Here is a 21,156-nt window from a genome sequence, read left to right as displayed (position 1 = left end):
ACCTAGCTAATGTCAGCGAAGTAGATGCACAAGTTATCTGCAATTTTCGGTGCCAACAACTGGAAAGAGAAATTTTGTGTACTTTCTAGCTCGCTGCAAATACCCTGTTGTGATCACTCATGCAGCAAAAATCAAAGGCATATTCAATAATAATTGTGTTTGGGAAGAGCTGCTTAATTATTAAGTATTTATATTACATTAGTGCACTGAGGTTCCATCAGGAAATCTGGTCTTTACTGTCATGGTTACTGTGGGTACATAAAATAAAAGGCCTTATCCTAACTGACTTTCAAATAATTTTACTTGTATCATTGCTATACTATTAAATCACTGGCTTCCTTCTTAAAATTATTTGCTTTTCACTAACATACTGTAATGGAGTAGCACAGAGATAATGCTGGTCTTTGTACTGTTCAGTTGTTATAGCCATTGGTGCTGACAAGACATCAGAGGACCCACCATCTCCCATATCTATGGCATTTGCACCTCCTAGAAACATGGATGGCCCCAAGCTACAAACCAAGATGAGCACATGGACTCCACTGAACCATCAACTCATGAATGACAAGGTAAGTTCCGTGCACACATGGGTCAAATTCATAGAATCACAGAATTGTTGAGGATGGAAGGGACTTCTGGAGAAAATCTAGTCCGACCCCTCAAGGCAACGTCAGCTAGATCATCTGCTCAGGATGTTGTCTGGTCAGATTTTGAATATTCTCAAATCTTAAGGCAAATTCTCAGGTTCACTTCACAAATTCCTAAGTCGCAGAAAAAATTAACTTATCATGGAATCACAGACTGGTTTGAGTGGGAAGAGACCTCAAAGCCTGTCTAGTTCCAACCCCCTGCCATGGGCAGGGACACCCTCCACTAGCCCAGGTTGCCCAAAGCCCCATCCAACCTGGCCTTGAACACTTCCAGGGAGCCAGGGGCAGCCCCAGCTTCTCTGGGCAACCTGGGCCAGGGCCTCAGCACCCTCACAAGGAAGAATTTCTTCCCAATATCTAATCTAAATCTACCCTCTTTTAGTTTAAAGTTTAGTTCCCCACCAGCCCCTCCTCGTTGGTGAGAAGAAGGTCCAGCATGGCACCTCTCCTTGTTGGCTCCTCTATCATGTGGAGAAGGAAGTTATCATCAATGCATTCCAGAAACCTCCTGGATTGCTTATGCCCTGCTGTGTTGTCCCTCCAGCAGATATCGGGGTGGTTGAAGTCCCCCATGAGGAATATGTTTTTGCCTTTGTAGATCATGAGTAATGGAATAACAACATAAAGATTTTGTTTACTATTAGAACTGTGTATATATTAAACACGCATACAGTCTTTTATTATGTATACATATATATAAAACCTAATGTTATGTAAAAACTGAAAGTTCTAAAGTAAATTGTTTAAAACGTACAAGTATTTAGTTCAAGTGTTGTTATTTTGCCAAATCTGTTGTCTTTAAACAAAAAATGTGTATTATTTTCTTAGTGAAAGTTGCCAAATCATTCTTTTTCTGCACCAGAAGACTTCAAGTTAACCCCAGAGCAAACCGAGTGTCAGTGTAAGTTTCCAAGTGGCTGCTGTGCTCCATCTCAGCTCGTAGGAGAGACCTTAATACCCACGCTCTGGCTTCTCTGCTAAGCCTGGCAGTGATGAGACTACCTTGATATTTTGGAAACTGAAGTGATGCACTCAATTTATAAATAACGAGATGCATTTCCTAACCTCCCACTCTGTATACTATATCTGGGATCTGCTAACATAACTGAGGGGGTTTTGGCTCATGTATCACCAGGAGCATATTCCTCTCTCAGAATTCAGTTTAAATTTCTGTTGATGATTCATGGAATTTAATCCAGAGTGGGCCATTACGTCATGTAGTCTGGCTTCCTGGATTTCTTGGGCCCTTTTGTTTCGCACGGTTCTCCCAGCCTTGATCTCAGTAACTAGAATTTGGCTAAAATATATCTTCCACGAAGGTACCCAGACTTCCTTTAGGCTTATCAAGAAATGAAAATTTCATCACTTCCCTAATAATTTTCTGATGATTAATCCCCTATACCATGAAAAGATGAAACCTTGTCTCCTGTCGGAATACTTCTAGCATTAGCTTCCATCACTTAAATCTTCCTCTGCTAGCTTATTAAACTCTTCTGTAATCAGTATTTTTTCCTTGTGGAAGGACTTTTACTCTGCTTCAAGCCAACACTTGAACTTTTTTTGATAAACTAAACAGATTGAGCTCTTTGAAGTCCTTTCAATCTGGCATATCCTCCAGCCTTTGAATCATTTTAATGTCTGTGTCTTACACCCTTTAAAACATATTTTTACAGATGCACATCACTGTGCAATAAAGTGTGATCTGACTAGCCGTAAGTCTGTGGGTAAAACCACCTTTTCCTGCCTTCTTACTCCTCTGCTCCTTCGGCAGTCTGATGTTGCATTGGGCTGCAGCAAAACTTTCAGGAGCTCATATTAGATTCTTGTATACTCCAACATTTAATGATGTTCCAGGTAAGATATAACCTACTATAATCTCCCAGACCTGTGCTCAGTGATGAAACTAATGATTAAAAGTGTTTTCTTGTTTCTGATCCAGGTTTTAAAGCATTGGCCTATTTGAAACTCCTTTTCCTATATCACTCCACTGCTTTCAATGCTGGCTCTGCAGACTTAGGAGAAAAAAGAAAAAGTTGCAACAAAAATATTGTTGACAGCTGAAATCAGGAGATAATCCAATTGATATATATAGGGAGCAACCTATATATATCACAGAATCGTATGTCTGTTCATTTCTGCACTCTTGAGTTAAGAGGAAGCATGAAGAAAGAAAAGGGTTTATAGGTAGAAGGTATGTGAGAAACAGTGAGAAGATGAAAGCATAGAGAGAAGAGATGCCTAAGAGGGGTACTTGTTAGTAGAATAGGCAATGAAGGGCAGCAGTGGTGGGAAATCAGAGCCAATCCAAGGCAGAAGCGTTTAAGCTCCACCTAAACCTCAGTTAGGAGCAGACCCAAATACAGTTGGTAGCATAAATTTGCCACCTGCCTAATTTTGGGCAATCCCGGGGGTGCTCCATTCATAGCTCCTGTAGATTTCCCTGGATTTTCAAACGTGCTCAAGAGTACACTTGTCTGCATTGTTGATAGGACCCAACTCTCTCCTACCTACTGTACATCAGGAGTCCTGCTGCCTCCATCTAGGGTTTTCTGCCTTTACATCAGCTGTTAGAACAGAAAAGACTATCCAGGGTGTTACTAATGGGACAGGGGCAGTCATGACTGTTTTAAAGCCAGGATAACCATCTGGGACAGACCAAAGTCAAGAAGCCAGAATTAGGAAACCTTGAATTATGCATCATTCATGGTCAGAAAACCAGAGGTGCCATCTTAAAATAGGTTAAGGTTGTGCTACACTTAAAGATGGAGTAAAGGTAGGAGTCAGGACAGCCTGCTCGCCTGCAGCGAAACCGGACAGACTTCAGTGTCAGTCCTGCTGACAGCAGGGCTGTGCTGCCTTTAAGGAAGTGACGAGTGCTGTTCCTTAGGGGTGGGTATCGGGACTGGCGCTATTTAACGTCTTTGTCAGTGACATGGACAGTGGGATCGAGTGCACCCTCAGCAAGTTTGCTGACAACACCAAGCTGTGTGGTGGGTCGACACGCTGGAGGGAAGGGATGCCATCCAGAGGGACCTGGACAGGCTGGAGAGGTGGGCCTGTGTGAACCGCATGAAGTTCAGCAAAGCCAAGTGCAAGGTCCTGCACGTGGGTCAGGGCAATCCCAAGCACAACTATAGGCTGGGCAGGGAATGGATGGAGAGCAGCCCTGAGGAGAAGGACTTGGGGGTGTTGGGGGACGAGAAGCTCACCATGAGCCGGCAATGTGCGCTGGCAGCCCAGAAAGCCACCCGTGTCCTGGGCTGCGTGTCCAGCAGCGTGAGCAGCAGCAGGTCGAGGGAGGGGATTCTGCCCCTCTGCTCCGCTCTGCTGAGACCCCCCTGCAGTGCTGCGTCCAGCTCGGGGGTCCCCAGCACAAGAAGGACACGGAGCTGTTGGAGCCAGGCCAGAGGAGGCCACGGAGATGAGGCGAGGGCTGGAGCACCTCTGCTCTGGAGACCTCAGGCTGAGAGAGTTGGGCTGGTTCAGCCTGGAGAAGAGAAGGCTGCGGGGAGACCTTAGAGCCCCTTCCAGTCCCTGCAGGGGCTCCAGGAAAGCTGGAGAGGGGCTGGTGCCAAGGGCAGGGAGTGCCAGGCCAAGGGGCATGGCCTGAAGCTGCAGGAGGGGAGATGGAGATGGGATGTGAGGCAGAAATCCTTCCCTGTGAGGGTGCTGAGGCCCTGGCACAGGGTGCCCAGAGAAGCTGTGGCTGCCCCTGGCTCCCTGGCAGTGTTCAAGGCCAGGTTGGATGGGGCTTTGGGCAACCTGGGCTAGTGGAGGGTGTCCCTGCCCATGGCAGGGGGAGTGGAACTAGATGATCTTTGAGGTCCCTTCCAACCCAAATCATTCTAGGATTCTATGAAGCTGGGAGATGATTTGCCTTCTGTTGGGCAGTGATTCAGTCATGGGGTAGAAGAGGCCCCAGTGGCATTTGCACCAAGGGCTGGAGGATTTTGCCAGGTAGCCTTGAACTTGAGCTTATTTAAAATCACCTGAAGACATGGATGTGAGAAGGCAGGTCTCAGGAGCAACCTAGGCCTCAGTCTGCGTCCAAAGCCAGCAAGCTTAGGTATGCTATAGGTATAACTCCAAGGCCCTGGAGGAGAGGACAGCAAACATGGGCTTGATTAAGGCAGTGCATGATTATACCAATTTTGGGCCATTCTGTTGTTAATTAATACTTCCAAGTTCTTGGAGTAGGCAGAACTTTCTAACAGAGTAGGCTCAGATGTATCTCCAAGAATGCTGAGAGCAAATATGTGTCTGTCTTTGATCAAAGACCATTAACATTGCTTTCAGTTATATAAATAGCTCCCTGCTTCACTTGAATTATCCAACCCAAAACTTAGATCTTTGACTATTCATCACTTGCTTGTAGCAAATCCTTTTCCAAGTTCAGCTTGTTAGGATTGTGGGTTTTTTTTACTTTGCCAAGTGTCCCACATGCAAATAAAGCAAATAATAACTGTCAACATACAAATAAAAGAAATGTCATTTTCCACCCCTTGCAAGAGACACTCCTGCTGAGAGAGACAGAGCTAACACTGTCAACTGCTGTACCAGACATCAGCACTGATAATGTCTTTCTCTGCAGGAACCTTCTTTGCAGGCTGTCATAGCAATAACATGTTTGGAGTTTATAATGATCAAGTACGTTTTCCTAGTTGTGGTTAATAGCTCTTTTTATGTGCAGTTATAAGCTGGGCTTTTTCCTCTTTGATCTGTCTTCTGGAAAAATCATCTACAGGATTTCCTCACTTCCCAGGTCACAATCCTGAGTATAGAAGGCAGTTTTGTGGTAGTGGGAAGCCACGTGCTAGTGCTTTCAGGTCTAGCTCCCTATGGATAAAGGTCAACATCATAAATCCTCCGCTGTGTTTTCATACTGATCATCCTTCTTGTTAGTTATCACTGTAAAGTGGCCAGGGAACAAAGACAGGTCTTACTATCTTACTCCTCACAGTCTTGCTGCGTTGAGTTTGAAGGCATTGCCAGGGCTGTATGATAGCTACCCATGTTGTATCCATTGTAGGAGCTTTCAGGCACCCAACATCTCCAACTCAGGAAAACTGAAAGTTCTAAAACAAAGAGATGAGAAGCCCAGTTTCTGCTTTTACCTAACCATGTGAGACACCACACATCACTGTATACCCAAGAAAATAGTGCGCTACGTTGGCACATCATGTGTGCAGTAGCTGCAAAGAAGGGAAGTGGAGATGAGAGGTAGCACATTGCAGCCAGTCTGCAGAGCTGTCCTTCACAGTCATGCACACATAGCCCTTGAACTTTAGAAGTCTTCTTCAGGGAAAGGAACCTTCCACAGGAACCAACCTGTAGAGTTGAAGAAGATCAGGAAGAAGTAGATGAGGCTTTCCTCAGACAACTGGAAGAAGCTTCATGTTCACAGGCCTTGATCTTCATGGGGAACTTTAACCACCCTGGTATCTGCTGGAAGGGCAACACAGCAGGGCACATGCAATCCAGGAGGTTTCAGGAGTGCATTGATAATAACTTCCTGATGCAGGCTATCGAGGAACCAGCAAGGGAAGATGCTCTGCTGGACCTCATACTTACAAAGAAGGAAGGACTGGTTGGGGATGTGAAGGTCAGGGGCAATGGTGGCTGCACTGACCAGGAGATGATGGAGTTCAGGATACCAAGAGGAAAGAGCAAAACAAATAGCAGGATCACAACCCTGGACTTAGGAGAGCAGGCTTTGACCTCTTCAGGGATCTATGTGGAAGAATCACATGGGATATGGTCCTGGAGAGAAGAGAGGTCCAGGAAAACTGATTTTCAGACTTGAGTAAGGCTTTCAATACTCTCTACCATAACATCCTCATAGACAAGCTGATGAAGTATGGATGGAGAGTGAGGAGGACTGAAAACAGACTGACTTACTGGCCTCAAAGGATTGTGATCAGCAGCACGAAGTCCACTTGGAGGCCAGTCACTAGTGGAGTACACCAGAGGTTGACGCTGGGGCCAGGATCATTTAAAATCTTCATTAACAACTTGAACGATGGGGCAGAGTGCACCCTCAGCAAGTTTGCAGACGATACAGAATTGGGAGGAGTAGTTGATAGACCAGATATTTGTGCTGTCATTAATCATAGCACAGCCCAGGTTGGAAGGGACCTGAAAAGATTGTCTGGTCCAACATTTCATGGGAAAGGGAGTCTAGATGAGATTATCTAGCACTCCGACCAGTCGTATCTTGAAAACCTCCAGTGGTGGGGTCTCTACCACGTCCCTGAGGAGGTTGTTGTAGTGATTAATGGGGACTTTGACTGGCTGGAGCAATGGTCTGACTGGAAAGCAGCTTGGCAGAGAATGACCTGGGAGTCCTGGTGAACACCAGGTTGACCACGAGCCAACAAAGGTGGCCATCATCATCCTGGGCTACGTTAGGAAGAGTACAGGTGGCAGGTCAAGGGAGGTGATCCTTCTCCTCTACTCAGCACTGGTGAGGACAGATCTGGAATGCTGTTTCCGTTTCTGGGCTCCTCAGTACAAGACAGACATGGACTGGAGCAAAGCCAGTGTAGGGCCACAAAAATGATTAAGGAATCGGAGAATTTGATGTATAGGGAAGAGTTGAGAGACCTGGGGTTGTTCAGCCTAGAGAAAAGCTCACGGAGGACCTTATCAATGTATATAGATATCTGTTGGGAAGGGGTAGAGAAGACAGGGCCAGACTCTTCTTGGTGGCATCCAGTGAAAAGACAAGAGGCAAGAGCCACAAATTGAAATACAGGAAATTCCATTTCAACATAAAAAACCCCATTCTTACTGTGAAGGTGGTCACACACTGTAACAAGTTGCCACAGAGGTTGTAGAGTATCCATCCAAGAAAACATTCAAAACCCGTTTGGACGTGGCACTGAGCAATCTGCTTTAGTTGACCCTAGCAGGGAGTTTGGACTGAAAGATCTCCACAGGTTCCTTCCACACTCTTCCATTCAGTGATTTTGTTTATATTTTGTAGGTTACATATATTGTTTTTCAAGCTGTATTTTTCTCAGGATATATTGAATCCCCTTTAAGCATTCAATTTTATTTGTATGTGTATGTTTTATAGGTATTCGAAGAAAGAAGAGCCCTGCTTGGAAAATGGGTAAACTTTTCCCTTTAAATATATATTTAAATACAGCTAGATTTCTGAACCGATCGGGAGATTACTGTAATGGGAATGTAAAGCATATCCTATTTTGGAAAAGGGGTTCGTTTTCCTGATGTAGATGTGAAAGCGAGTGAGCTGTAACCGCTTTACTTTTGAGGAATGTAAATGTGTAAATTCCCTCAGTGTCCACATTCTGTAAGTTCTGAACTTGGGAAATCGTATTCCATCATCAGAACGATCTGAAATGGGATAAGAAGCCCTGCGAAGTCTTCAGAGAAGATTCTGGATGTTTAGGTGTTGCCATTGCCTGCTAGCAGGTCTTTGAAACTAATAATAAATAGCGTGTTATCTGCCAAGTGCACACGTATGGCTCCTAATACCGTAATCATTGAGCACCTCACAATCTCTTCCTGTCGTTATCCTCACAGCTCCTGCACAAGACAGAAAAGTGCTGTCACCTTGTTTTGCAGATGAAAAAATAAGGCACAGGAGGACATGAGATAGGATTTGTCTGCCCCAACCACAAATGATTGCAAGTTAGCCATTCGGGATGGGGTTTCTCTGGCGAGGTGTGTATGTCTGAAACATCATATTTAAGCCTGGCCGGTTTGGTCATCACAGGCTCCTTCTACAGTCAATGGAGTGAAAGTGGTACTTCCAGAGGGTTATTCATCTCACTTAATGTAGGATAAAAGAACAGCCCTCTAGAGATGCCTGTTTCTTTCCATAGCCTCTGAAGGGAATCATAGCTTCCTGCTTGAAATGAAAACTCCAGTTGACCTACCCAGGAAACTGGTGGCAGAGCATGCAATGGCACAAGATTTGCCCCAAGTCCTAAGCTCACCCCTTAAATATCGCTTTGTGCTTTCTCTTTTATAAGGCAAAATCCATTTACAGGCCATTGTGGGCAAGCAGCTTAATCTGCTCAGCCTCCTGTGCAAACAGGAATACGGACACAGGGACTTTATTGCAATAAATGAGTGAATTCAGTATTAATGTGGCTTGGTAGTAACTGTGTGGTTGAGCTCTGTGAATATCTTTAGAAATGGAACCAAAGAACCTGTTACGTGGTCACATGTGATACACAGGCTAAATAGAAATACAGAAATGATGCTCCTTAGCAGCACTCTTTGATAAAGAGCATTTGCACAGTAACTTTATTTGAACTATGATGCTTATTCTTTATGCCTAATAGGTCACTCATGGAAATTTTTTTGCATATGAACTGGCCTTTACAGAAAGTATTTTGATTTTAAGCTCATAAGGATTATTCATCTTTATAGGAAATATGCTTTCCATAACTTGTTGATGTGCATGCATGCATTTTGATAATAGGGAATTTCATGGACAGCAAGAAAACAAAAGAATTTAATGATTATTCTTCAAAAAACATCTGTTAGCATGATAGTCAGTAACTGGCAGACCTAAAACCTGTCTCTTGAAAATTGTTGGATGTTGTAAATCGCCCATAGCAAAAGGGCAAAACTGTTTTCATTAGAACCCCCACTGAAAGAGCCAAAATCTGGAAACAACCTTCCTGCAAACACACGTAAGAATGCTGAATCATCTTCTGGAAGGTTAGATTTCTGACCCTTCATATGACACTAGATCAGTAGCTCTCATCACGCTTCTTCAGAGCCAATTCTCCTTGTGCCTCTGTCATCCATCATACGAATGAAAAGGGTGCAGAAAGCACAAAAGCTGCTCTTAACTCCCTTCAAAGTGTGTGACATTATAATATGTGGTATGCAAAGCCTAGAGCACTCTGAGTTTGGGAGAAACCGTGTCAAGAAATCACAGTGCTCTGGGCAGGGCTTTTTACATCGATTCACATGACCCTCTCATAGTGCTCTCAGGAAGTCTGGACTAGATGAAGCTGCTGAAGGGTGGGTTTGTATGGCTGGGAACCCAGATTCAGTGTAATTGTAAATGATTTATTATGAAACTGGAAGGCTGAAGTCTGTCCTAAGTTCAGAACTGTTAAATGTTTTCAGTAATATCTGGATGATGGAATGGAAAGTACATACTCATCTGCAGATGATACCAGGCTTGGAGGGATTTCAGGCACTTTGGAGATTAGAAATCAGATTGAAATGATCTGCAGTTTGATAAGGACAAGTGAAAAGTGCTGCGTGTATGAATGACGTTTACAAAAACTGCAGATCTGAGAAAACCCAGTGGCAGCTCTGCAAAAAAAAATTTGCTGGGAATTACGGCGGATCACAAACCAAATATAAGCTGACAGTGTCTTATAATTGTAATACAGGGAAATATCCCAAAGAGCTGTCTAAAAGGCAGAGCCGTCCCCAGTTCTGGTCCCTGCATTTTGAGAAAGCTGAGGACCAACGGGAGATACTTCTGAGAACAAGTCATATGTGAGAACAGTCTCAGGCCCAGAAAATATGAAAACGATCCCTTTGCTGTAGGGGAGATGGAGAAAAGACGTAATAACGTCTTTCCAATGACACACAAAAATGTCCAAAAAGAGGAAGGGAACGATCTGATCTCTCTGTTCACATTGTATAGGCCAAGAAAACATGGGCTTGAATTGCAATGATGGAGACACAATTCAGACACCAGCAAAATCCAGTGCTACAGATAATTCACTGCTGGAACAGCTTGCCCAGGAGCTAGGGGTGGAATGTCCACTGCTGGACTCTGTTGAGAACAGGTTAGGCAAACTCGTGTCAGGAATGGTTTAAGTAGAGTGGATCCCGCCTTGGGGCAGGAGCTGAACTAGCTCAGTGTTTCTCAACCTTTTAACGCTGAAGGACCATCTAACCTTCTGGGAAAGCAGAACAGGTCGCCTCGTGTGGCATTGCCACGGTGGTTTTCCTTTACAGCCAAATAAGGATTAGATTAAACTTCGGATGCTCATTGTTTATTTTATTCTTCCTGATTTTATTTGCATGCATTCAGGGACTATGTCTGTGCGTTTTCATTTAGTTAATTTTTTGCAATTGTGTCACAGAACATCTTTGATGTCTTCCAGGCTGTTGTGGTCCATGAAGCACAGGTTGAGAAACAGTGAACTAGCTGACCTGAAGGGATTTCATTTCTCTGTTTCTGCGCTGCTGGGCAGCCCCAAAGGGCACGGGACTGGCTGTGCTGTCACCTGCAGTATCCGAGACGCGCAGTGGGACCCTCTGCAATTTTTTGGCTGTCTCAGATTGTGCTCAGCTCCACAAAGTATTATTGCTGCAGAGAGTGGAAGCAGTGGTGGTGTGTAGCGCCAGCAGGCTGCTGCCTCTCTAACGTGGCTGTTCCCATGCATGAGTATCTGCAGGCTTTGATCCTCCTGGAGGCATTTGCCATGAATCTCCTTCACACCAACTCCTTTACCCAAATACTATCCAGATATATATAAAAGAGAAATTGTGCTGCTGTCTTTCAGTTGAAACCCTTTGGAGGGTTAAACTGTGAAAGGGTTAACATCCCTCTGTTAATTTTTCTGCTTTATTCTACTTGCTTTTATTCTGCGTTGCACGCCGGGCAGATGCCTTGACATGCGGTCTCTCAGCCTTCCTTTCCGCTGTGTTCTGCAAGCCAAAAATTCCTCCCATTAATTTAAAAAACATAAAAGCATTTTGTTCTACCTTAATGCTCGTTGCTATCATGCTGACACCCAGGTTAATAAGTTGACAATGAAGCTGGGGTTGAACTTGTAGGTTAAGACACCTAAGCTTCAGTGTCTCCAGGTGATCTGAGCGTCTCAGCTTCCGTTATAGCCAAATGAGATGTAGACAGGGGAGCCCAGACAGTGATTCAGCTCACCCTGTGGGCTACATCTTCTGCTAGTAATTTATACAGCACATCTGAGTGTTCCCAGGTACTGGAACTTGCTCATCCACGCTATGAAATTGTTAGCACGTTCCCTGGCAAGATTTTGGCCTGGGCCGGTAGCGCTCTTCCAGACATTGTTCAGACACAATTTGGACATTAGCCTGGGCCAGAAACCGTGCCAAATACACGGTTTGGATCCAACCACCTTGTTTTGAAGGGTGAGAGTATGATAGTGTGGACATACGCATTATCTACCTCTCGGTCTCGTTATCTGCCTCTTGGTCTCTCGTATCATGGCAGATACGATGCAGGACTTGCAGGCAACTGTCACTCTTGGAGTGGCAGCTCTAGGTTTTTTGCAGGATAGCCCACAACACAGGGCACTGATGTTCGCGCAGCTGAACCCCATCCCTAGTCCCTGCAGACCCCCACCTATAGACACCTCTTCAGCCAGGAGCTGACCCCATGGTAGGTGCCAAGGTCAAGGAGCAATGGCTCCTGCCTAGGGCTGCTTCTTGTCACCAGGCTGCTGGCTTGCCTTCCTTAGCAATTTTCCCAGGAGTTTCCTCTTGCAAAATTTCAGGTTTAGTTGTTTAAGTACAGTGGCGAAAACAAAACGGAACAGGTCCTGGGGGCTAGTTGCTAATTGCTGGCAAGGAGCAGCTTGGCAGCAGAGATGTTTAGGATTTTGTGGCGTGGACTAGTATATCTTATGGATACCAGGTGCCTGTCTGCTTCATCCCTTCTCACCCAGGTCCCGCATCTCCAACAAATCCCTTTATCAGGACTGTGAGAAGATGCCTGGGGAGGGAGGGGAAAATCGCTTCTCCCTAGGTGAATCATCTCCATCTGCTTGCAAGCCATGCTGCCAAAGAGCCTCGTTGACCGGAGAATTCGGTCCTACATTTGCAGAGCACAGGGATGCCTGCATGTGATTGTAACCCGGTGAACTCGTGTCGATGTGCTGGTTTGGAGATGAGGATTACGTCCCATTTCGGTGGGTAGTTGAAGTCAGTAAAACAACCTGTCTCTTACAACAGAGAGGGGCCTCTTTAGGTTAAGCGGCAGAGCCTCTGTACTTTGGCACCGAGGTCCTGGGCTCTCCCCTTGGTGTCAGGCTGTGTTATTTGTGTGTGTGCACTCATGGATTAATTGTAAACTGATCGCAGAAGCAGGGACTGAGCACTCTGAATTGCCAGCATAGCCTTATGTCATACAGTCCCCGGGGAGACATTGTTCACCAGGGCTCCAGGAAAGGCACAGAAAAGGAAAAAAAAACCGTTCCTAGCTGCGGCTAGAGAAGGTGCAGCACCTTGAAAAGGGGAATCCGGTCCAACTGGTTGGGTTGCTGTAATCAGATGCAAGGGGAGGAACTGTGGAGAAAGGCAGCCAAATGTAGGATGGGGACATGCTTGTTAATACTGGAAAAGAGACAAATTATGCCTACTTAACTACTTGGCTGCTGCTGAATGCCGTGGAGAAGAAGCTGCGTGTTCCCATGCTCCTGACTGTATGGCGCTGATTTAAATGGAGTTTCCCTTCGAGCGTAAGCACAGGCCGAGGGTGCTGGAAGGAATCGCTTTGTTGCGAAACCCGTGGCAGAATGGGAAGAGTTAAATAGGAGCAAATAGTCTGTCTCCTCAAAAGAGAAGCTAGATTTGCTTTGATCAGTTCCCTTAATCTCTTTGTGTGGAAGAGAGTAACCCAGTTACCCCCGTGTCTCTGGAACGTGTATGGGAGAAATTTATCTTTGCAAATTGATGACTGTGGATTGTTTTAATGAGAAGAGGATGTAGCTGTGATCATGAATGGGATGTCTGTGTAGCACCATGTGACAGAGGAAGCCTTTCACATCAAGCTGAGGGTGAGAAGGGGACAGGCAGAACCTCCCCGTCCCCCTCTGCTACACCTTTGTCTGATTTTATTCTAGGGGAACGTGTTTCTGAGCCCCAAATCCAAAGGTCCTGCTTCAGTTTTTCCTTAGTGCTCTGCTAAACATCATTAGAGGTGAAAGTTATATGCAAAACAGGGGTGAGAGGGAAAGGGTGTATTCCTTAATTCACTGTGTGTGTCTGAAAAGGCATGGACATTTGGGAGCTTTTTTCTATTTGGCTTTTTGTCTCTCCGGGATCTCAGGAATGCCAGTTCCACTCTTTCTTCATGCTGACCTTCTTGTAGAGGTGTTTGTAAGAAGGAGAAGAGCTATTTACTTCTTAGAGTTTATTCTTCACTACTGGAATGAAATACATCCAAGTAAAAAGAAAGAAAGAAACAAAGGGTTCTTTAAAATGATCTGGAAAGAAATTACTTCTCAATTACCTTTCATCCACACAGTGTATTTTAAACTATTATTCTGCCAGTCTTCCACTTAACAATAGATTTTAACAATAGATTTTTTTGGGGGGAAGCAGAGAAAAAAAACCCCAAACCTGAATTTCTAGTCTGTTTTGTTCTGAAAGGGAAAAGAGAGGACATTGGGTGTTAAACCATTTACCCATTGTAATAAAAAAAAAAAAAAAACCTGGAATAAATGCATGTTTTTTCTTTTTATTTTTTTTTTTTTAATTTTGGAGGTCACATTTAAATAAGGACTTTGAATGCCCCTGAGGTTAAATGCAAAAATGAATGTGCTGTGATTTGACCTGTGGGGAGCAAGTTGTCAGCCGTGGAAAGGCTTCAGGAAACAATCTTGTGAAAGCACAGCGTGTGCTTTGGGGATGGCCAACGCGTGAGAAACAAAGAGGGGAAAGCAGCATTCCCCAAACAGGGGAATTCCCCAGCCAGCTCAGTTTTCTCTTTGGAAAGAAGTTGAGTTTAGGTCGAGGCTGCTCTCGCTGGAAGCGAGATGAAGCAGGACTTCTCCAAAATCTGTACTTCACCTCCGGAAAGCCATCTTTAACCCTGCGGTTCTGCTGCGGGCAGCTCCCACCGGGAATTCCTGCTGATCCTGCCTGCAGCCGCTGTGGTCCTCTGACATTTCCTCCCTCCTGGCGCTCTGCGCTGCCCTGCAGCCAGGACCGCTCTTGCAGGTTTTGAGACAGATTGCGCAGATTGTGGCGATGAGGTCAGTCTCCTCCCAGGAGATTCCTGCTGACAGGGCCCCTTCCATCCTCCGCTATCAACGCAAGTTAAACACCAGCCACCGCCACCGTTGCTCCCACTCTGTTTACACAGCTCTGCCCCACTCCGCTCAATGCTGCGTTGTTGTTGCCATCATGGCAAAGCGATACATGCTTGTGTGGTTACCTAAGTGCTCGTTTCTTCCCCCAATTGTTTGAATCTTCCTCCTTAGATACCTGTTATAAGCACAGAAATGCCGTGAAAAATCTTTGTTACTGCGCTGCCGGGTCTGTGCCGCAGATTTTCCTTGTGAGACATGGGCAGCTGATTTAGTTTCTCTTTGCTCTGCTTCTCTGTAGTGGGGATTTCTCTCCTCTACAGTGGGACTGTGAGAATAAATACTTTACAAATTGTGAGGCACTCAAATACTGCAGTAGTGGGGGCCATCGAAGTGTCCGGACTGATGAGGAATCAGCAGTGAACTCACTGTAAGGTAAGGTGGGACCTGATCCTGTAAACACCACGAGTGAAGCCAAGTCTCGGAGCAGGTCCCAGGAGTAAAGAGTCTTGTGAGCATGAGTGTGTCCTGGACTAGGCCATCCTGGATCCTTTGAGGATTATAAATCATATGTTAAGTGGCTTCAGAGTTTCTTTTAATGTAGCCTCTCCATTTGTTCCCAGTTCCTACGTGCTTTGCTCTTGAATGAGTCACCAGAAGCTGCCGCTTATGCATTTTCCCTTGCCTTAAATGTGTGCTTTATTTTAAGAAGCTGAATCTCCGGTTTCTCAGAACCTGAAACTCCTTTTTTCAGTTTGACAAGTGGACAGATGGTCAGAGGCGGAGGATCCTGGTGGACCTGTTGGAACGCTGCTCCCCGTCACAGCAGAAATTCTGTGCCAAGCAGCTACAGGATCGAATCCCCACCGAGGCTCTAGATTTTACCACAAAGCTTCCTAGAGTCCTGTCTTTATACATCTTTTCCTTCCTGGACCCGCGGAGCCTCTGTCGATGTGCACAGGTAAAAAAGCCAACACGTACCTAAGGTTCAGAAAGTCAGGTCAAGCTAATTTAAAAAAAAAAAAAAGAAAACAGCATTAGTTTTCAGCAAGGACATACCAGTGCTGTTCATAACGCAAGGATGTCTTCTGGCTTGGCAGCCTGGTGCCAAATGCTTAGTGACGCTTGCATGAGACCGAATGCAACACTTCCACAGATCCTAAATTAAGCCAGATTGACCAAGATTTACGAAAGTGAAGAGTAATTTTAGATGCTCAGCATTTAAAATGTGGCACTTTACAAGACTGATTCTTCCCAAGAAGGAGGCTTGGTACCTTCTGAAAATCATGTTAGTTTAAAGTACCTTGCACTGTGTGCAGCATTCATTAGTTGCTTTGAAAAGTATTGGTTTGTGCTAGTTGCAAAGAACTGCACACGATGCTTTAAGAAAACCAGATCCTTTAAAATGCTTGAGGTTAAAGTGTTGGATGGGGAGAAGCAGAGAAGTTACAGATGTGCTTTTGAGCACAGTGGCTAGGGCTTCAGTCTTTTCAGCACAGCAGTTAAGACTCAAAAAATATGTTTGCATGAGATAAAGTGCTGTGAGGTGATGCCCAAAGTAGTTCCAAAGTAATAAGTTCAGATATTGGTGACATTATGACTGCACTAACGCAGTACTCCATATAATACTATGAATATATCAAAATAGTGTGTTTAAAGCTTGCTCTAGTATCTTTCTCCAGCATTTCATGTTTTATGTGGATGCAACTCACACTACTCATTCGCAGACAGGGAGAAGACAGGTTAGGAAATTACTTACTTCGAGAGAAAGGTCTTTCCAGTGCTACTTGTGTGATATCGTTGGACAGCTGCTGTTATAAGCATGGCAGTGCCAATAGATGATGTTTGTCCTTAAGCTGGACCAAGCGTTGCATGCAAGGTGACTGTGATCATAGAATCCTAGAATCCTAGAATCCTAGAATCCTAGAATGGTTTGAGTTGGATTGGAAGGGACCTCAAAGATCATCTAGTTCCAACCCAACCATCTAGTTCACAATCTAGTGATGGAGTATAATAGCAGAATATGAGTAGGGAGGAAAAGTTCAGAACGGGTCTATCAGACTTGGGGAGTTTATTGATGCTGTTTTCTCAGTGGAAACAAAGGGTTTATTCCAACTACTGTAGGTTTATTGAGTAGAAGTGCAGGAAGTTGCTCCAAACAAGCTGAAATCTTTCCTCTTGACCTGTGATTTTTGGAATATTTCACCCTGTGCTGGAGATCAGCTAACACAGGTACTGAGCACATCATGAAGACCTTGAATGGTTTAAATGGTTTAATGAAAGGTTTAAATGGAGTATAAGCAGTGCTGAAGAATTCTACTAGTTTAAGGACATAGGGGAATTACATCCACGGCACAGAAATCTCTAGCTGCAATCTTGGATGCTTGAAATCCAAAGGTTTTCAACTTACTGGGCATTCACAGGTGAGCTGGTACTGGAAGTACCTGTCTGAACTGGATCAGCTCTGGATGCTGAAATGCCTGCGTTTTGGCTGGTACATCAACTTCTCTCCAACCCCCTTTGAGCAAGGAATCTGGAAGAAACATTACATTGAGATGGTGAAGGAGCTGCATGTCACGAGACCAAAGGTACATACATACCTACCACCTCTAGAGGTGTTCGGGGCCAGTGGGAAAACTGGGCTGGTTGGGTTCCTAACCCCTTTGCCTCTTTATCTTTCTGTAATCTCCCACTAGTAGCACACAAGATACATCATTTTAAATTAGAATCTAAACTCATGTGTTGCCACACGCTCTACTTTCCCATCATCCATCCCTGGTAGAGGGGAAGTGAAAATCTCACTGGTTAGGAGAAGCAGTCACCAACGTCTCACTCTTCTATTCTTTTAGGGTAATCCTCTAAATTTCTCACTCCAGCACACAAGGCTGTTCTCTCTTTTTCCCCAGTTTATAGAGCATATTGCTTGCCTCAATCTGATAAGCCAAGGTGGGGTATAGCCCTCTAATTTTAACCAAACTCCCCTGTAAACTCTCTCTGTAGTCAATAGAGAGAAGCCAATGCATCTCGAGAGCAGCTCAGCTCATCTTAACACAGATTTTGGGACACGGGCGATGACATGCACTGTTAGGGTGCCTGTTTCTGTCCACTGACCATATTAGAGCCTGGACGGACTAATTTTGAGTTAATATCAAATTCTTAGAAGTCTAAAGTTAGGCAAAATAAATCTCATTTTCATTATAAGCTAAAAATTTATTTTCTTCTTTTAATGTCTCTTATTAGACTCCTTCAAAGGACGAGTTTGTAGTTATTGATGTGCAACCGGTAAGAAGCAACATCCCAGAGGCAAAACGTTCTATGCCAGGAAGGAGAAAAAACAAGGAGAGAAAAGAGCTCCCACCATGGCGTTCATCGGACAGGCATCCTACAGACACCATCCGATTCAACTACCTCGACAACTATGATCCCATCGAGCAGGCTAGGCAGGCGTAAGAGCTTGATCTCTTCCCTTTCGCTTTTTCTGTGACATAGCGTATGTCCGTGTGCTTTGCAAGCTAGCTCTGCCTGTGCTCCAAGCTGCTTGGAAGTCTTATGCTTCAGCAACCTGGCTGCAAACAACCTTGCTGTTCTTTTGGCGTTTCTTGGATTGATCTTGGTCCAGTTGCAGTTGCAGCTGCACTACTTTGTGTCATTTCAGCGCAGAGCATGGGCAGAGCGTGTTAGCGGCTGCCTGTAAAACAGGCTGTAACACTTGGGGATGTTACACAGACGTAATGGGAAGAATCAGGACAAGAGGTTGTTCAAGAGTTTTTAAATAGAGCTGCAAGATTGAGAGGAATCTGCGGGTTTTGCACAGAAGAGGAAGAATGAATTAATTGTGATGAAATATAATTCTATCACTTCAAGGATCTTCTGGCTGAAAAGAGATTTAGATAATTGAATGGGGGTGCAAGTGTAAGAGTATGTATGTAATATAGAACATTTCCTAGAATCCTAGAATGGTTTGGGTGGGAAGGGACCTCAAAGATCATCTAGTTCCACTCCCCCTGCCATGGGCAGGGACACCCTCCACTAGCCCAGGTTGCCCAAAGCCCCATCCAACCTGGCCTTGAACACTGCCAGGGAGCCAGGGGCAGCCCCAGCTTCTCTGGGCAACCTGGGCCAGGGCCTCAGCACCCTCACAGGGAAGGATTTCTGCCTCACATCCCATCTCCATCTCCCCTCCTGCAGCTTCAGGCCATGCCCCTTGGCCTGGCACTCCCTGCCCTTGGCACCAGCCCCTCTCCAGCTTTCCTGGAGCCCCTGCAGGGACTGCAAGGGGCTCTAAGGTCTCCCCGCAGCCTTCTCTTCTCCAGGCTGAACCAGCCCAACTCTCTCAGCCTGAGGTCTCCAGAGCAGAGGTGCTCCAGCCCTCGCCTCATCTCCGTGGCCTCCTCTGGCCTGGCTCCAACAGCTCCATGTCCTTCTTGTGCTGGGGACCCCCGAGCTGGACGCAGCACTGCAGGGGGGTCTCAGCAGAGCGGAGCAGAGGGGCAGAATCCCCTCCCTCGACCTGCTGCTCACGCTGCTGGACACGCAGCCCAGGACACGGGTGGCTTTCTGGGCTGCCAGTGCACATTGCCGGGTCATGGTGAGCTTCTTGTCCCCCAACAGCCCAAGTCCTTCTCCTCAGGGCTGCTCTCCATCCATTCCCTGCCCAGCCTGGAGTTGTGCCTTTTTTGGCTTTTTTAAAATGGAGATTATGTTTCCTATTTAAGTAATCAGTAGTATTTGCATCTATGCTGCCTGGGATAGAGTGCCTAGATCCATCAGTTCTTGGGCTTCCAGGATTATCTGGTCAGGAACTGGCTAAAAAAGGCATTTCCACTCCAAAGTATAGCTTTGCACATCAACTTGTGTTAAGCCTGCCCTATGTTTTCCTTTGACACATCTGGCATTGGATATTTTCAGAATCTTAGATCTGTGGGCAAATTTCTGTGCGTTGAAAAGCATCAGTAGGAGCAATAGCAAGAAGGCTGCGGTCGTCACCTGTGTGCAGTGTTTGGCTCATTTCTTGTTGAAGTCTTGGTTAATACGTTCTCTCATTTTTCACGGGCTCACAGCAGTTACCTCAGTTCAGCTGATGAGCGCTAAGTTGTGAAACTGGTAATTCTATCGTTAATCTGAGCCTGGTGAACAAGTAATGGATTAGCATGACCATTGCCAAGTTCTTGTGCGAGTCCCTGTGAAAAGCGCTGCGCAGACTCTCACCCAACCGAATGTGCAGAGCAGAGGAGATTCCTCTTCGCTGTGCCAACAAAAACCTTGGGAACCAATTGAGCCGCAATGAAAGTATCCAGACTGTACTTTAAGTGAAGAACTGATAGAGCTGCGTTTAGCCCTGTGCACAGGAACAATCAACCCATGAATTACCCCAGCCCAGTGATTATTTGGCTAAGCAGTTGTGCACTCACGTAGGCTCTTTCTCAATGTGATTAACTTTGCTGGACCCACCGCTCCTCCGGGGTGTTCCACAAAGTTCCCAGTGTCTGAGCACAAGCCTTTTATGAATCATTTTTTAATCCGCGTCCCCTAGTCCTAGGATACTGCAGTACTTCAAAGAGTTTTCCAGTTTCCACCTCACCCTCTTTCTGTGGTATGTTTCCAAACTCTAGCACCATTTTGGGTAGAGTTCTTTGAGGCTTTTAACTAAATATTTTGACAAAATGCCTCTCGTTGCAAAGGAATGTCCTGATATTACTTATCAGTTGCGCTAAATGTTTCTATTTAGCAGCTCCCCGAGCTTTCTGTGAGGTTTAGGGTTCCCTTGTGGTGGCCGTGACCCAGTGTCAAAAGTGGGACAAGCCTTGTTTGAAGAGTTTAGAAGTCACTTCTTCCAGCATTGAGCTGTAGATGCAGCTGACAACCAGATGCAAATAATTCTGAGTTGCTAATGATACAGTAAGCACACTGACTGTTTTCTTCTCCTAAGTGAGATTTGAGCCTCTATCCATTTGTGCAATGGAGAATATTTTAATGCCGAGTGTTCTAGCAAATCTGGCATTTAGCCGTAATTATAGAGGATTATTGCAAGGAGAGAAATGAATTCTATGAGATTTGCTTGTTTATTAAGGATGTCCCTTTAATATCACTTAAGCTGAAAGTAATTACTAGTGTGTAGTCTTGTCTGTAATAATTATTCAGCAACGCAGGTGTGCCGTTTCACGTGCCGACCCAGCTTCCCACTCACAAAATGATATTCTGGTGCTTCTTTTGTGTGGACACATTGCCGACAGAGTCCCCTCTGAAGCCCCTTCCCAGAAGTCCTCCTGCTAAGGGTCTATATAGACTAGACTAGACTAGACTGTTCCAGTTGAATGGACCTACAATGATCATCTAGCCAACTGCCTGACCAATTCAGGGCTGACCAAGTTAAAGCCTGTTGTTAAGGGTGTTCTCCAAATGCCTCTTGAACACTGACAGGCTTGGGGCATCGACCAGCTCTCCAGGAAGCCTGTTCCAGCCAGACCACCCTCTCGATAAAGAAA

General features: G+C 45.3%; 1 protein-coding gene across 3 annotated transcripts in view; it reads left to right on the top strand.

Annotated features, from left to right (window-relative positions):
- The window catches only part of FBXO16 (F-box protein 16), a 44,746-nt gene that overhangs the window by 7,081 nt on the left and 16,509 nt on the right, over positions 1-21,156 (top strand). For all 3 annotated transcript variants that reach the window (XM_054820513.1, XM_054820514.1, XM_054820512.1), the window contains exons 2-6: positions 418-569; positions 7,729-7,764; positions 15,426-15,632; positions 17,095-17,259; positions 17,912-18,117. In XM_054820513.1, the coding sequence (XP_054676488.1) occupies positions 474-569; positions 7,729-7,764; positions 15,426-15,632; positions 17,095-17,259; positions 17,912-18,117 (710 nt within the window). In that variant the 5' untranslated portion in view covers positions 418-473. The remainder of the gene's footprint in view (positions 1-417; positions 570-7,728; positions 7,765-15,425; positions 15,633-17,094; positions 17,260-17,911; positions 18,118-21,156) is intronic.

This window comes from Grus americana, chromosome 3 (genome assembly GCF_028858705.1).
Source record: "Grus americana isolate bGruAme1 chromosome 3, bGruAme1.mat, whole genome shotgun sequence".
Classification (NCBI taxonomy): domain Eukaryota; kingdom Metazoa; phylum Chordata; class Aves; order Gruiformes; family Gruidae; genus Grus; species Grus americana.
This window is presented reverse-complemented; position numbering and strand designations above follow the sequence as displayed.